The sequence below is a fragment of the Littorina saxatilis genome, linkage group LG10 (genome assembly GCF_037325665.1).
Source record: "Littorina saxatilis isolate snail1 linkage group LG10, US_GU_Lsax_2.0, whole genome shotgun sequence".
In the NCBI taxonomy this organism is placed as follows: domain Eukaryota; kingdom Metazoa; phylum Mollusca; class Gastropoda; order Littorinimorpha; family Littorinidae; genus Littorina; species Littorina saxatilis.
The window spans coordinates 21,727,851-21,745,413 of NC_090254.1; the positions used below are offsets into that span (position 1 = coordinate 21,727,851).

The 17,563-nt window shown below is 42.8% G+C and overlaps 1 protein-coding gene across 2 annotated transcripts; it reads left to right on the top strand.

Moving 5' to 3' along the window:
* The first annotated feature begins 38 nt into the window (after positions 1-38).
* LOC138978413 (enolase-like) lies at positions 39-16,617 on the top strand. Of its 2 annotated transcripts, none has more exons than XM_070351151.1 (13): positions 39-157; positions 3,901-4,024; positions 5,855-5,950; positions 6,556-6,614; positions 6,974-7,043; positions 7,618-7,685; positions 7,965-8,106; positions 8,691-8,780; positions 10,169-10,225; positions 12,201-12,346; positions 14,213-14,352; positions 14,877-15,102; positions 15,627-16,617. In XM_070351151.1, exons 2-13 carry the CDS (start codon positions 3,937-3,939, stop codon positions 15,744-15,746), a joined length of 1,302 nt encoding a protein of 433 aa, XP_070207252.1. In that variant the 5' UTR covers positions 39-157; positions 3,901-3,936; the 3' UTR covers positions 15,747-16,617. The 2 variants fall into 2 exon arrangements, with proteins under 2 accessions (XP_070207252.1, XP_070207253.1); XM_070351152.1 differs by having other exon boundaries at positions 55-161.
* The last annotated feature ends 946 nt before the right edge of the window (positions 16,618-17,563 follow it).

Genomic DNA, 17,563 nt, shown 5'->3' on the forward strand with positions numbered 1-17,563 from the left:
TCAGCTGAAATCTCACTTGCGTGAGGACGACCTTGACCTCAGACAACCTTTTAAGGGGGTAAGGACAAGGTCGTTCGCTGGTACCGGCTGCAAGTCAGAGAAATAACTCTTACTGCTGTGCATCTTATTACTCCGATTTTGTGATTTATTCCATTGCGTAAGTATGTATTTCTAGTACATGTAGATATGTGTCCGTCTTTTGGAAGTATGTTGTGCGTTTGTGTAGACTGTACACATTGTACTTGTTCGATTTTCCTACATTTTCTGTTTTCTCTTCTGTCTTCACTTGTCTACTTACACTTGGTGACTTACAGTTCTTTCTCAACTGACCTTGACTGTGTTTTTTGTTGTTGCCAGTCCTGTTTCATTGTGTGGTACTAGAGCAGTTATTAAATGCTTCTCTATATGCGTTCTTCTTCTTCTTCCGTAGAGGACTGGGTTCTTGCGAACGTCTCAGAGTCCTGCGGTTGAGTCACTGTAACAGAGAGTGGCTAGCTCCGGCAAACACTGAAACAGGGAGATTAAAAAGGTGGGGAGGTTTAAAACTATGTACAGGGGAGAGTGAGTTCAAGGGACTCTCATGCCCGACTGCAGGAGACTGCCCCCGAGACAGGAGCGAAACGACTCCAGGGAGGGGGCCGACGATACCAGTGTTGGCAACTTAAATATTCCATTTTCTTATCTCTGAAAAATGGGAATGATCGAAGATCCAGACAGGATCGACGGAGAAAGACAGCCGAGTTGAATAATGCCACGGAGCAAAAACGTTTTGGCGTAACCCTAGTGTGGTCGAACAGAATTACGCTGTTCTGGCCTAACCATAAATAGAATGGTCGAGCCGGATGACGCCGTCTAAAAAAAAGGCATAACCGCAGCCACTGCGTATAATTGTTGTGGATTGTTAATTTCATTCTTGTATACAAACTGCCCACTGAGATGAGCAGTTTTAATTACGAGGCGCATTTCAATATCGGCTGTTATGTTACGTTATTAGCTGCTTTTACATACATACACGTGGGGCGGGGACGTAGCTCAGTTGGTAGCGCGCTGGCTTTGTAGCCAGTTGGTCGCTATCAGCGTGAGTTCGATCCCCATTCGGCGAGAGATTTATTTCTCGGAGTTAACTTTGTGCAGACTCTCTTTGGTGTCCGAACACCCCCGTGTGCACACATGCGCACGAAAAAGATCCCACATTCACAGCGAAAGTCTCAGGGCTTGGAAAACAGGAAGACACGCATGCGTCATCTCTCGTCTCTGATTATCATACCCCCCGCGGGTTAGGGGGAAGAATTTACCCGATGCTCCCCAGCATGTCATAAGAGGCGACTAACGGATTCTGTTTCTCATTTTACCCTTGTTAAGTGTTTCTTGTATAGAATATAGTCAATTTTTGTACAGATTTTAGTCAAGCAGTATGTAAGAAATGTTAAGTCCTTAATTTGTACTGGAAACTTGCATTCTCCCAGTAAGGTAATACATTGTACTACGTTGCAAGCCCCTGGAGAAAATTTTTGATTAGTGCTTTTGAGAACAAGAAACAATTGACAAGTGGCTCTATCCCATCTCCCCCCTTTCCCCGTCGTGATATAACCTTCGTGGTTGAAAACGACGTTAAACACCAAATAAAGTAAAGAAAGTCCCTGATTATCATGATCGTATTTTGATACTTTGACGAAACAAACCCATTGCTGGTGTGTCGAAGAAGACAGCCACAGCGGGCTTGTTCGAATCAAAGTATCACACCATATCTTCAGCGTATTACCAATACCTGTCCCAATATAGACCAGTTGGTCTAAGAGGATGTTAAACCCTATTAGTCAGTCACATACACGTGCTAGAAATAAGCATGCATAGTCGAGATAGAAGTTTTTTGTCACAATACTTTTAAACAGTGTATACTATTACTACAGTAGCTATAAGTATAATATTCAGATGCATGTCATCATAATAGATAAATAGCACTATTTGAAATATATGTGAATCGTCTTAGTTGTTTTTCTTGTGGTGTATTTGATGTACATCAATTCTTTTTTGCCTTTTAAAATATGGCTTTCTGCTGTGCTGGTGGTGGCATCAACGAGAAGAAGGTACCTTCGGTTGTTTCAGTTCTTACTGAAAACCCTTCTGAGAATACGAGGTCTATGGTATGCTTTCATGGGAGTCATGCTTTCATGGGAGTCGTCGACCTCCACAGTCGATGGGACCTGGGGTGTTTTAAACAGTCACTGCTCCTGACTTTGATCTAGCTTCAACATTGGTCATTGTCTTAAAAACTCTCCTGATGAACATGTTCTGCAAATGGTCACCTTCCCTCCAGGTGTTCAGGCTTGTTTTACCACTGACATGGTACCTAGTGACAATTAACAAGCCGCGTAAGGCGAAATTACTACATTTAGTCAAGCTGTCGAACTCACGGGATGAAACTGAACGCACTGTATTTTTTCACCAAGACAGTACAGCTTCGTCAATCCCCGCGTGAAGGAAATCGCTCACCTCCCACGTGCAAAACATAGTGATATTGACACGCCAGATTAGCGCGGTAGCGTATTGTGCTAAGCAGGAAAGCGCGCTTTTCTGTATTCTTGTTAACTTTCTGAGCTTGTTTTGAATACAACCTATCATGAATATCTATATGTTCCCTTACATCATCGTAGCTTTTCATGTACACACACAGTACATAGTTGCATTGAGGCTTGTGAATAATGAGGGACTAAATAAGGAACAATATCATGGGTGGGTCTGAAAAATGTCATGAATCCTGAAGAATTTTAAGGGGGGGTCTGGGGCTGTTCGCTGGTAGAACGTGCCTTTCAGCGATGAAAGCCGTTTCTGCATTGACCATGCCGACGGGCGTGTTCGGGTATGGAGAAGAAGTGGTTACCGCTATGCTGACAACTGTGTCATGGAGAACGCCTGGGCCAGCCTCATGTTGTGGGGCGCCATCGGCCACAACCAGGGGCTAGGTCCCGTCATCTTCCAAGGCCTGGGTCCTGGACCCGGCAACGGCGTAACAGCGCAGCGCTTTATGGACCAGGTGCTGCACCCTCATGTGCTGCCCTTTTTTCAAGCCCATGGAAACTGGGTTTTCCAGCACGACAACGTGCGCCCCCACACTGCCAGGGCCACTCAGGATCTCCTGCACCGCTCAGGCATCCAGGTGATGCCTTGGCCAGCGTTATCTCCTGACAATTGTCAGAATTGAACCCTATTGAGCAATTTTGGGACTTGCTCCAGACACAGCTTAACAGGGTGGTCCCAAGGCCCACAACTGTCGCTGATCTTGATCGGGCTGTCCGGCAGGCCTGGACCAACATTCCCAGGCAAGCCAGCAACACGTTGGTCCGCTCAATGCACCGCCGATGCCAGGCCGTCATCGATGCTAATGGGGGCCACACACGCTATTGACTGTTCTGTTAAGCGCTAATAACGCATCGTCTCCGCAACCTTACTGTGTTATGAATCATAAGTCAGTGTTCTGCTCTACCAAAAATTGGACATTAATGATGAAATTTGAATTTTTGTACAATTTTTTTTATTAGGCAATAAATGACACTAGACACTGTTTTTCGCGTTTCTTTTGGACGTCAGTATATATTATATTTGACCTTTCAATTTCAGCTGTACTGGAGAGTTCACCATTAACCCTAGCTTGTGATCACATTGTTCAATTTGTTGACTGTGCCAATTCTGTTTGATTTGAAACTGCAGGCTCTAGGAGTGAACCAAAATGGGGAGTGGCTTTTTGCCCTGAGTCTCGGCTAATGACAAATCAAACTGTGGTAGGTTTTGCTGAAAGAAGAAGCAGTAAACTGGACTTGCCATTGAAGTCTCTACTGACATGGATATATGCAAATGAATTGCAATAAATTGATAGTGTCTTCTTTTGTGTGTTTTTTGCAGCCACAACCTCAGGTAACTCCCTCATCCGATTCCAAGATGCCTAGTATTGTTTCCATCAAGGCTCGCCAGATCTTCGACAGCAGGGGTAACCCTACTGTTGAAGTGGACCTGACTACCGGCAAAGGTGAGTACAAAAATTGATCTGGTTATGATGGGAGCTGATTATAAAGACCTTGGAAAAAGTGGCAGTAGGAAACGTACTGAAGAGATGATACTGAAAAGGATGACAAAGATATTCAGAGTGTAATATTATGTTGCCTTGTTGACCTGTATGTATAAGATTTTTTAGTAACATCATCCATTTTCACTTTGAAAAAGATGACATTGATATTGAGTGTTCTCATGTAACCTCCTGTGTGTTATTATGTACACCATTTTGCAAAACATTATGATTATCCATTTTCTGTTTCTTTCTTTTGTAAATGTACTTATTCTTGGCTTAGCAGAGATGGGATTTCCCCGGATTTCCGGATTTTTGGGATCGCCAAGGATCGATTTTGAGATCGATCCAAATCCGTTGAGAAAATTTGGGGGGGGGGGGGGGGGGTGTGAGTCGTTTTTGTTTGGTTTTCCCTTCGACTCGGCGAACAAAATTATCCGTAAATCGATCGGAAACCGAATCCTCAACTGGTGTATTCTCATTTGGCAACTTCCGTTTTTCCCTGTTCGCAGCGCACACACGTGAGAATCTCAAAATTTTCTTTGAGTTTGTCTCGAAGTAACAACACAAGAAATGACTTTCCGCAAAATCACGAAGGCTGAGGAGCAGTTGGCTACCGATGTTGACAAGGGTTTGTCAAACCCATGGAACTTTGCTTGGTTAGATGAAATCGTCACTGTAAAAGTTGATCTCAATGGAAAGGCAACTGAAGTTGATGTTCGTCTCGGTGACGCAATTTCTAAGATCGATCGTGCCGGTTACGCATTCTGCAACCGATGCAAAGGAAAGCCGTTGAAATATGAGAATGGTGGAGTGAAAGATTTGAAAAGGCATATCAGCAGCACAAAGAAGCACTTGGAGCATGTGAGGATGGAAAAACTTCATCCATCGCTTGGTTCTAGTGCTATCTTCTGAACGTATCTATTGTTGCACTTACACCCCTGTTTCTAAAGACCACTGACTTGCCTGGTGCTGGTGATTGTGCTGGTGTCCAAAATATTACCTGCTTTGTGGTAAGTGTTGCTTTTTCATTTTATTCGGCGTTTTTTTCCAATTTAAAAATTCTTGTAAATAATGTTCGACTTCTAATAGTACAGCTTTTTTTTGTTTGTCGTTATTATTAGCACAATGACTAGAAAGATATAAATTTATCTTTCAATTCACAAAAAACAACTAACAATAAAAAAAACTTTAAAATATTAGCTCTGTGGTAAAGATACCAAAGCTTGTTTCTTTATTCAAGCATAAATTGAAAGTTTACAAATTCGTGTAATAAATGCATGTTTTTGTGTACTTTTTAACATTGAAATCTTAAAAAATCTTCAGCTTCAGGGGGCAACGCCCCCTGACCCCCATCAGGGGCTTTGCCCCTGAACCCCATCGGGGGCTTAGGCAGCCCCCGAACCCCTGGCCAATTCTTCAGGATTTTTTCACATTTTCCAATCCCATCTCTGGCTTAGTCTGCTACCATGCCTGATCCAACAGTTGAGCTATTTCATGAAGACATGCAGTGGATCTGCTTGTAAAATGTTACTTTTACTTCATGAGGCTTTGAAAATCTGTGAAGATTTTACTCTCTCTCTCTATATATATATATATAATATGTATCAAGGTTGGCAAAGTGTCCACATTCTGACGTAGGAACAGTTTTTTGTCTCAAGATCGAGCATACTTCTCTTTTGATATTGGTAATATTTTGCCATTTTGCATGACAGTCTCCGGTTTGTATCTTGATTTTAAAAGAAAAAGATAGACATGTAATGACAATTGCATTGTGGGTGTATGTGTTGCCAGGCATGTTCCGTGCCGCCGTGCCCAGTGGTGCCTCTACTGGAATCTACGAGGCTCTGGAGCTCCGCGACAAGGACCCCAAGGCTTACCATGCAAAAGGTGGGAGTCTTTTCATCAATTTCTCTCTCTCTCTCTCTCTCTCTCTCTCTCTCTCTCTCTCTCTCTCTCTCTCTCTCTCTCTCTCTCTTCCCCCCTCCAGCCCCACCCCTCCTGCATGCTCTCTTGATGGTAATGTACATTTATTAGGATGCTAAATTAAAACGCTCATATCACCATTGGAACGATGAAGGCAGGCGATGTTGGGATGATGTTAATTATGCTCTGAATTATCTGTTCCACTAATGCCCAGGCTAGCAAGAGCATACCACTACCAGTGAATTAGTGTAGTTGAAACACGATGTCCTTTGTGGCTGCTGTTAGGGCCATGTGGTGATGATGCGCTTCAGAGAAGAAGAGAGGAAATGTGTGCAGTAGTCAGACATTGTCATAGACAGCTCCCCAAAATCAAAGAAAAAGAAACAAAAAAAAGAAGAAAATACATCATGCGCCCTCCTCCATCACACACTCCATCTTGCTTGTCCTCCCTGAAGAAAATCTGCTAGGCTGGTCTGTTGTCGTTATCAAAGCACGGTTGTCTTGCAAACCAGATCTGCTAGTGTCTAGTCTTCAGTTCATGTGCATGTGGTGTTTTTTTATGTTCCCAGGTGTTTCCAAGGCTGTGTCTAATGTGAATGACAAAATCGCCCCTGCTATCATCAAAGCAGTAAGCAAATATATGTGTTGTTTTTTTTGCTTTCTCGGATTCCATTAACTTGTGTGTCGTCTATAGCTGTACTTCCCTTTGGTCTTTTATCACAGTGTTATTCAGTTGGATAATGAATCAATTTTGAAGAAGGAAAACCCTGATTCAGAAGCTCTACAAATTTGCTTAAGTTTTGTTTTGTTTTCTTGTTTGTTGGGTGAGACGGAGCATTTTTTGCCTTGACTTGAGCCTTTTGTCAAAGTATTGAGATTGTTGTGCCCAGAAATGTGGGGAAAGCGTGTGTGGCTATTTTTATTCTCACAAGCTTTTGAGGAAAAGGGATGGGTGATGTGAAGGATGCATTGACTTTGTTGTTTCAGAACGTGGATCTGAAGGACCAGAAGGCTGTGGACGACTTCATGCTGAAGCTGGATGGCACTCCCAACAAAGGTAGGAGATCTAACACGTGTCACAGAGATCATCCAAGACATGGTCATCAAATGACACCCAGCGATCACGCTTTTGCGTGTTACTTGCGTATTTAACACATTCTTGTTGATATTATATACTCATGTTTTAAAGACTTAAATATTTGACAAAACTCAAAATTTGATGGACTGGGTTAAGCCATTTCATATTTTGAAATAGTCCATAACGGCAATAAGAGCCTCAAACACAGCTCGCCGTGCCAAGTTAGATCAGAAAGGTTAAAACAGACTATATAGTCAGTGAATGTAGCAATGCTGCTTCGGTCTTCAAAACAGTGTGATATATTTGTCTGATGTAGCTGAAGCTATTCTCAGACAGCTAATTCAATGACACAATTTTCCAATGATGGTTTTAAAAACAGCATGATCCCCTGAAGCCAGTCATACTTTCCATGCATTGGTGCGTGTCAAAGCCCCTCAGTGAATCTAGTTCCTGAAGGTGGCGCTACTGGTGTCATCTCGGCAATATCCATTACTTGCCCGGTAGATAAGTTCATTGTCTTTATAGCATGACATATTTTCTTGTGCTGTGACAGAAACTCTTGGTGCCAACGCCATCCTGGCTGTTTCCATGGCAGCATGCAAGGCTGGCGCTGCTGAGAAGGTTAGTAGAGTGAACAAGAAGATGAACTGATGAACAGCATGAGAGAAGAAACAGAACTGAATTTGATTCTGTTTTACACACATGCAAGCACAGACACACATGCAGGCATACAAGACAAACACACACATACATGTGTGCACACACACACACACGTTTGTTTGTTTGATCAAGGAAACTTTGACACAGGCAAAGCCAGGATACAGCTCTTAGCACAGTGCAAACTCTTACCAAAACTGCTCTTACTGTGAGATATTTACATTTCTTTGTGTGTTATGACAGGGAGTGCCCCTGTACCAGCACATCGCTGACCTGGCCGGCAATAAGCGACTGGTTCTGCCTGTGCCCGCCCTCAACGTCATCAACGGAGGCAGCCACGCAGGCAACAAACTGGCAATGCAGGAGTTCATGATTCTCCCCACAGGTGGGCACTGATTTACTTTTCTGCGGCATTATGTGCAGGGTGATGTGACCAGAGTTGGTAAGCTGAAATGATCAAGGTTGAAGATAGTGAAGTCTTGTAGTCGGCAGGGAGGGTGTTGCCCAAGTGGGTGGGAATCGTGCGCTGGTCAGATTGGCTTTGTTTGAGATTTGCTGGAAATGTTAACCAATAGGAGCCAGTGATTGTGTCCCACCCTATTTGGCACTTTCTCGTGCACGTGACCCCTGTTGCCTTTGTGACAATGGTAACGTGGAAAAAAGGTTGTGTCTGGGATGTGGTTTGATATTTATACAGTATATCATGTGAGTAAGACTGTCTGTTGGTGCTCTTTTATGAAGTGGTAGGTGAAGCTAAGTAATGGAGAGAGAGTTCTCTAGTTTTTGGAAACAGATGATAGTTTTGAGTATAGTTCGCCTGAGTGATTGATTTCCAAGTGAAGGTTAATGTTGTCTTTAATTTTTGAACAAAAATTGTTGATTTAATTAAGTTTCAGTTGGATTTTTTCAATTTCACGGCATATTTCCATGGTGAATGGTTGAACATTTGCTGTATGTTGTTTGTTTCAGGGGCCAAGACCTTTACAGAGGCCATGAAGATGGGGTCTGAGGTATACCATCACCTCAAGGCAGTCATCAAGTCAAAATATGGACAGGATGGTAAGACCCTCTCTCTCTCTTTCTCTTTCACTATTCCCTCTGTTCCTCTCTCTCTCTCTCTCTCTCTCTCCCTCTGTATCTGTGATAAGTGCACACACATGGACGCACACACAAACACACATGCGCGCGCATCCACAGACTTTGAATCTGTACTGCAATATTTATCTTACATCTTAACAGCAAGAGTAATTTGTGTGCAGAGAGGTAAGTTGAGAACAATGTTATAACTTGGTACATATATTTAAATGTAATGCTAATGTTGTACAGTAAAACCTGCATCTAGCGGACCCTTATTTCGGCGGACACCTTAGCATAACGGACAATTCAAGTGAGGACGGATGTATTTTACACTCAAAAACACCTTAAAAGAGCGAACACCTCAAAGGCGTGAACGCGGACACCCTTTTTTGGTCCCGATTGGGTTCGTTACTTGTCAACAACGGACAAACCCTTGAAGCAGACAGCTTTTAGCAGACGCTGGTCCGCCATCTTGGTTCTGCAAATACAATCTCGCTGGCGATGTGAACGCGCGAGAAGCTTATTGTGTAAGCCAATGACAGCACTTGAAAGAAGTTGATTTTTGTATGGTGCACGCTCATTGGTTGATGCAGTGAACTCACAAACATTTCGGGTTTCTACTTTCTGTACTGTGATGCATCTTCATCTCATCCTTCGTCTTCGTCTCATCATGCCAAAACGAAAGAGTCGATGTCATAAAGACCGTTCGAAAAGTTGCTGATGAGCTGAATTGCAGAAAAACTCAAATTTCCAACATAAAAGCTGACCGAACACAAATTCTCAGTCAGTGGGAATCCTGTGCCAGATCGACGGCAAAATGTGTTACGAGAAGAAAAACAACCTATGATGAGTTGAACGAAGAACTCTTCGAGTGGTTTTCAACAGCTCGATCAAAGAATCTTCCAGTGAATGGCCCATTGCTTCAGATAAGAAACCGATTGCACCCCTCTCTCTCTCTCTCTCTCTCTCTCCCTCTCTCTCTCTCTCTCCCTCTCTCTCTCTCTCTCTCTCTCTCTCTCTCTCTCTCTCTCTCTCTCTCTCGCTTGCTCGTTCTCTCTCTCTCTCTAAATGTTGGCGCATTCATATTCATAAGAAAGGACACCTTGCTACAAAGGACAGTGGCAAGGCTCCCGAAGAGCGTCCTTTGCTCGTAGGTTTTACTGTAGTGTTCCGTTTGTCTTCGTTACATGCACCACCACTCCATGTGAGATAATAAAGTAAATTTGATTTGATTGATTTGGTTTGAAGTAGCTACATTCACAAAAGCATCTCAAGAATGTTTCGCATTGCATTTTCTGCAGTTTTGAAGACGAGCCTCTCTTGTCATTGTGTCATGATTTTGCTGTCAAGTGCTACTGTATTTCTTTCAGCCTGCAATGTTGGAGATGAGGGAGGCTTTGCACCCAACATCTTGGACAACAAAGAAGGTCAGGTTTTTATCCTCTCAAAGTGAATTTTCAAGTTAGCTTCTTGTTTAGACTGCACAGCCTATCGATTTTCATCAGCAAACATGTCTGTTGTGTGAGGAAATTGTTTCAGATGAGACTATTGGTGAACCATCTTTTCAAGTAGAAGCTAGTTGCAGAAGTTTCAGATGGAATTATCTGTTCATAGTTGTTCACCACAGCATCTACAGTTCTGCTGTGGTTTTAGTGGTCATCGTTTAACAAGTCTTTTCAAATATATCAGAAAATCCGGTCTAAAATGGTAAGGCCAAAAAATTTTTAAAAATAGTCTGTTTACGGTAACATAGGCCATAGACCAAATAGCCTGGACCGCCAACTCGTCACGTGACCCTTCGAGGTTACGACGCTCGATTTTCACAGGGGCGCTTAGCGTCCGGTTTGAAAGACAGTGAAAAGAAGCACGCTCTAGTTATTTGTGACAATGGGAGGTGACAATGAACGGGATTTTCAAAAACTCCAAACTAAACTTAACACAACTCATCGAAAAACATGTTCCATATGCACTTTAGCTGAGTTTATTTTAGCATTTTCAGAACTTACCTCGGCAACTCCGTCCATGTTTACAATCGACACCGGATATGACATCCCCCTGATTTCGAAAGGCCAAGAAGAGGGGGGTAGTGGGTGCGCTGAGAAGGATAGCACGCTTTTCTGTACCTCTCTTCGTTCCTAAATGCGTGAGGCCGCTACCTCGTAATAGAGAGAAAGAGCAGAGAGAGAGCTAGTTGGCGGTCCAGGATAAATGGTCTATGCATAGGCCAAAAAAAATAGGGTCGGTAGCTCGGGATTTATTTATTTTTTTTCTTTTTTTCTCCTCAAAAAACATAGGTATTTTTGACTCACATGCGAAGCAAAAGTGAGTCTATGTACTCACCCGAGTCGTCCGTCCGTCCGTCCGGACGTCCGTCCGGAAAACTTTAACGTTGGATATTTCTTGGACACAATTCAGTCTATCAGTACCAAATTTGGCAAGATGGTTTATGATGACAAGGCCCCAAAAAACATACATAGCATCTTGACCTTGCTTCAAGGTCAAGGTCGCAGGGGCCATAAATGTTGTCTCAAAAACAGCTATTTTTCACATTTTTCCCATTTTCTCTGAAGTTTTTGAGATTCAATACCTCACCTATATATGATATATAGGGCAAAGTAAGCCCCATCTTTTGATACCAGTTTGGTTTACCTTGCTTCAAGGTCAAGGTCACAGGAGCTCTTCAAAGTTGGATTGTATACATATTTTGAAGTGACCTTGACCCTGAACTATGGAAGATAACTGTTTCAAACTTAAAAATTATGTGGGGCACATGTTATGCTTTCATCATGAGACACATTTGGTCACATATGATCAAGGTCAAGGTCACTTTGACCCTTATGAAATGTGACCAAAATAAGGTAGTGAACCACTAAAAGTGACCATATCTCATGGTAGAAAGAGCCAATAAACACCATTGTACTTCCTATGTCTTGAATTAACAGCTTTGTGTTGCATGACCTTGGATGACCTTGACCCTGGGTCAAGGTCACATGTATTTTGGTAGGAAAAATGTGTAAAGCAGTTCTTAGTGTATGTCATTGCTAGGTTTAGTTATTTGACCTTGACCCTGAAGGTCAAGGTCATGTCAAGGTCAAGCATGTGAGTCGTATGGGCTTTGCCCTTCTTGTTAAGTTATTGTGCCAAAAAACAGACTTTTTTTTTTCTTCCCCCAAATACCCAAAAAAAAGTCTAGGGTCGCGCTAAAAAAATAGGGTCGGTCGGGATACTGTAAACAGACTTTTTTTTGTGTGTGGCCTAACACTGTGGTTGTGAACTGAAAATCTGAGTAGGCAAGCTCTGAAGTCTTAAAAGGTGTGTTCAACTGCATCAGAGAGAGGGGATGGTAGTCACTAAAATGTCTTGTTCCTGCAGTCTTTTCTGACGGCGTGTTGTTGTGTTTAGGTCTGGATTTACTGGTGACTGCCATTGAGAAGGCTGGCTACACTGGCAAGATTGAGATCGGCATGGATGTGGCCGCCTCCGAGTTCTGCAAGGAAGGAAAATACGACCTGGACTTCAAGAACAAAGACTCCAAACCTCAAGACTGGGTGAGTTGCTCTGGCCGAGTCCTGTGCTGAGAATAGACTATGTTTGGAAATAACTGTTGTGTTTGCACGGATTGTGGAAGTTGCCGAAACCTCGTAAAAACATTGGAGGGGCCTATCGCTAGCGAGGGGTTTGTTGCATGTGTTTCCGACACACCCCAAGTTAGTGATTGGCCCCTCCACTGTTTGTACGAGGTAGGTGTTGCAAGAAAAGGTCACTCTTGTATAGGCATAGATAAAAAAAAAATGTCCACCAAAATACCCGTGTGACTTGGAATAATAGGCCGTGAAAAGTAGGATATGCGCGGAAATGGCTGCGATCTGCTGGTCGATGTGAATGCGTGATGTATTGTGTAAAAAAATGTCATCTCACACGGCATAAATAGATCCCTGCGCCTTGAGTCCGAGTCTGGAGATACGCGCGCGATATAAGACTTCAGAAATCAAACTCGTCCACACCCCGTACAAACCCAACTGAGTTATTTCCGAAAATCATCTATTCCCGTTCCGTGCCATCCTACTCACAAAAGGAAAGGTAACATGGTGGTATAAGTGTCTATTGTTTTGCAAAGAAAGCACTTCTGAAGGCAAATAGCACATCATCAAAGAAAAGAAGATCCGTGGAAAATTCCGTTCACAGCGAGGTATTTCAGGTTTTGTTGCTTGACTAAGACTCGGATCAACTTGCATCATATTGCTTGCAATGACTGTCACTCCAAGTCAGTTCAGTCACTGTGACATCTCGACCTCGTAGAAGATACGTTCTTAATGCTTTGTGTGATGTGTTCCCATTCCTGATGATTTATGTGATGTGTTCCCATCCCTGATGCTTTATGGGATGTGTTCCCATTCTTAATGCCTTGTGTGATGTGTTTACATTCCTAATGCCTTGTGTGATGTGTTTACATTCATAATGCCTTGTGTGATGTGTTCCCATTCATAATGCCTTGTGTGATGTGTTCCCATTCATAATACCTTGTGTAATATGTTTACATTCATAATGCTGTGTGTGATGTGTTCCCATTCATAATGCCTTGTGTGATGTGTTCCCATTCATAATGCCTTGTGTGATGTGTTCCCATTCATAATGCCTTCGATGTGTTTACATTCCTGATGCTTTGTGTGATGTGTTCCCATTCATAATGCCTTGTGATGTGTTCCCATTCCTGATGCTTTGTGCGCCCCCCGCGGGTTAGGGGGAAGAATTTACCCGATGCTCCCCAGCATGTCGTAAGAGGCGACTAACGGATTCTGTTTCTCCTTTTACCCTTGTTAAGTGTTTCATGTATAGAATATAGTCAATGTTTGTCAAGATTTTAGTCAAGCAGTATGTAAGAAATGTTAAGTCCTTTGTACTGGAAACTTGCATTCTCCCAGTAAGGTAATATATTGTACTACGTTGCAAGCCCCTGGAGCAATTTTTTTATTAGTGCTTTTGTGAAGAAAAAACAATTAACAAGTGGCTCTATCCCATCTCCCCCCCCCCCCCCCCCCCCCTTTCCCCGTCGCGATATAACGTACCTTCGTGGTTGAAAACGACATTAAACACCAAATAAAGAAAGAAAGATGCTTTGTGCGATGTGCTCACATTCATAATGCCTTGTGTGATGTGTTTACATTCCTGATGCTTTGTGCGATGTGCTCACATTCCTGATGCTTTGTGTGATGTGTTCCAATTCCTAATGCCTTGTGTGATGTGTTCCAATTCCGAAGGCATGTTTACATTCCTGATGCTTTGTGCGATGTGCTCACATTCCTGATGCATTGTGCGATGTGTTCCAATTCCTAATGCCTTGTGTGATGTGTTCCCATTCATAATGCTTTGTGTGATGTGTTCCAATTCCTAATGCCTTGTGTGATGTGTTGCAGCTTACGTCCAGTCAGCTGGCGGAGCTGTACAAATCGTTTGTGAAGGACTACCCCATCGTGTCCATCGAGGATCCCTTTGACCAGGACGATTGGGACGCATACACCGCTCTCACCAAAGACGCCAGCTATCAGATTGTTGGGTCAGTTGTGAATGATTGAGGCTTTGTTCAGAATGGAACAGGCTGGAGAACTCTCCTGGGATTTGCAATTCTCTGAGGAAAGCAACTGTCCTCCCAAGAGACAACAAATTGAGGACCAAGAACGTTTTCGTTCATCATGGTTTGACATTAGTCATAATTTGAAACCTTTCCATCTATAAATGCCTCCGAAACCTGGGTGAAATATTGACCCGATGAAGTATGTGGCACATGCAAAGTGAGACCCCTGCTATTATCACAGGACACTCCCATGAAAAGAGACTTTCTGTTGTCAATTATCTTACCCAAAATGTACCTGTCATGAATTCCACCCGCAATGTAGGGACAGTTGGCTGGTCCCAAGGGTGCTCTTTCATCTCAGGTACCACTGTACAGCAGACTCTAACTCCCCCTTCAAAAGTCCACCCCCACCCCCAAAAAAAAACCAAAAAAAACCGCCCTCTGTTCAGTCAAATCTGACTCTTCAAAAGTGCCCCCCCAAGAAACCTCTTCTTGCTATTTTCCAGAGATGACTTGCTGGTGACCAACCCCACACGCGTGCAGACAGGCATCGACAAGAAGGCCTGCAACGCCCTGCTGCTGAAGGTGAACCAGATCGGCACGGTGACGGAGTCCATCAAGGCTTGCAAGATGTCGCAGGACGCTGGCTGGGGGGTCATGGTGTCCCATCGCAGTGGAGAGACTGAGGACACCTTCATTGCTGACCTGGTGGTGGGACTGAGCACCGGACAGGTGGGTGCAGAGAAAATCTGTTGTTTGTTTTTTTTTGTCTCTTTCTCAAGTTTCTTCTTTTTTCATGGGCTGAAACTCCCATGTTCACTCATGTTTTTGCACGAGTGGGTTTTTACGTGCATGACCATTTTTACCCCGCCATTCAGGCAGCCATACGCCGCTTTCGACGGAGTCAAGTTGTGTGATTGAATCGAAGGTGACAGCTGAGAATCAGACTTATGTTTTATGTCAAAGGGAAGCAACACATGAACGTTTATTCATTTCTTTGCGAAACAAAACGATACTGACTTAGCTCCCTTTGTTCACAACACGTTGATAGCATTACACATTTTTCCTCGCAGAAGACACGGGGTTGGGCGAAGCACAATGCAGAATGCAACCCATGCTCTGTTCGGGATTGGATTTTAAGGGGTTACAGATCCAGTTTTGTTATTCTGTAATGTATTTCTTTTTTGAGAACAGCAGATATTTGACCACACTGCATGATGTTAGGAGGATTATGATTGATCTCTTCTGTTATACAGATCAAGACAGGCGCCCCTTGCCGCTCGGAACGACTGGCCAAATACAACCAGATTCTGAGAATCGAAGAGGAGCTAGGATCCAAGGCCGTCTTCGCTGGAAAGAACTTCAGGAAACCCTAGGCTTTCTCATCTTCTGCCATTTCACGCTCATATAATAGTGATGATGTCCCTACCCCTCCCCCATCTGACTTTGTTTACAGTTCCAAGTTCATTTTTATGGGCGGGCCCTTGCCACCTTCGAACTTTTGTGTAATAATAAGACTGTGGAAGACGTTGAACGTCAAGTGTGCGAAATTACAATGTAGTGCATACTTTGGTTGACTTGCTTCGCTTGCTTGAAATAAACTTCGCTCTGTGTTGTTGAGACCCGGACTGCAGACGAGAAGACTGTATATTTGTATTGTCCCACAACTTCTGCTAGATGCTGAGATTCATTACAAATGGAGATCAGAAAATGAATGTTGCAGAATTGATGTCATAGCTTTAGAATTGAATAATATGGGATATGGGTGTTTGTTGTACCTCTCAGAATGTAACTACGCTAGTGCCATGAGCATTAGAAGTAGATAATGGCAGGAAGAGAGAACCCAATTCAAAATGGTTTACTGTAATAGACTTTTACTGCATGTTTTTCTCTCATGCAAATAGATCTGTCAAAAAAGATTCCTGTTTCAACTGATTATATTTCAAATTGTCAGAATGCTTTTTTTTATCTCTCTCTTCTCTCTCTCTCTCGTCTTTTTATTTAATATTGTTAAATTATATTTATTTCTGTTTTCGCAAATGTTTTTGTAGAGATTGATGTAAAAGCTGAACTTTTTTTGGTATTCTAAATGCTGTTTCAGTATTTTGCTGTCATGCCAAACTTGCGTTTGGTATTATAGTTGTTGCTTATATTGGCTTTTGGCTTATGTATCTGGATTGGTTTTTCAACTGTGTGGGTTGAAAAGGCATGTTGAAAGAATTGAAAAATACAGTCTTATAACAGGAATTTGGTTTGGAAAGTACATTGTGAGAGTGCCAAAAACACTGAATGAGACAGACATACAGGCATGTGAAAATAATGATCTAATTGAACACACACACAACCACACACACACACATGGACATCCAAGTATAATTCTCTCACTCTTTCTTGGTATGTGTGTGTTCACACGCACACACACACGCATGCAGTTTCCACAGTGAACGTTCTGTTGCAGGAACTGCATGCTAGACCTATCAAAGCCACAGAAGACCTGGTACGGTCCTGCATAACACATTAACACATGCATAATATGAGCAGGGACTGTTCCCCTCCAATCTAATCTGCCAGTCAAAGAACTTTACCTAAATCTGCAGCCAGTCACTGGTACAACTGGTGAAAACACAAGCAGTTGAAGGGCTTATAATGTTGACCACTTTTTGTTTTCAAGCTGATTAGCTAGCCTTCCAGTTTCAAGGATAGGTTATCACACAAAGTTTCAAAACCGTAACTCTTGTTTCCTTTGCATTATTGGTGTTAACCGAAATCAGTTACAACATCCATTTATTGGCATGTTGAATTTACTCATAGCATCAAAGTGGGCACTCAAACAGAAGAGGGGTTTTGCCATCATGCTGTGTGTATTTTTAAGACTGCCTTGTGCAGTTTGTTAATTATTGCCAAGACAGCAGCTGTTACGTACCGTGCACAAACACCATCAAAAAGCGGGTTTTCTTCCAACTTCGCCGCTGTCGCTTTTTTCGGGTGCGTATCGCTAGCGCTACGTGTCATTTGTGCTACGTGCTGCTATCACTACGTTGATTAGTGCTACAAATAATTTGTCTGAGTCGCTATCATTTGTTCATTATCACTACGTGTCGACAGCACTACATCTTTTAGCGCTACGTGTCATTATCGCTACGTGTCAATACCACTACTTACTGACGACTCCCTCTTTCTCATTTTTTTCTCT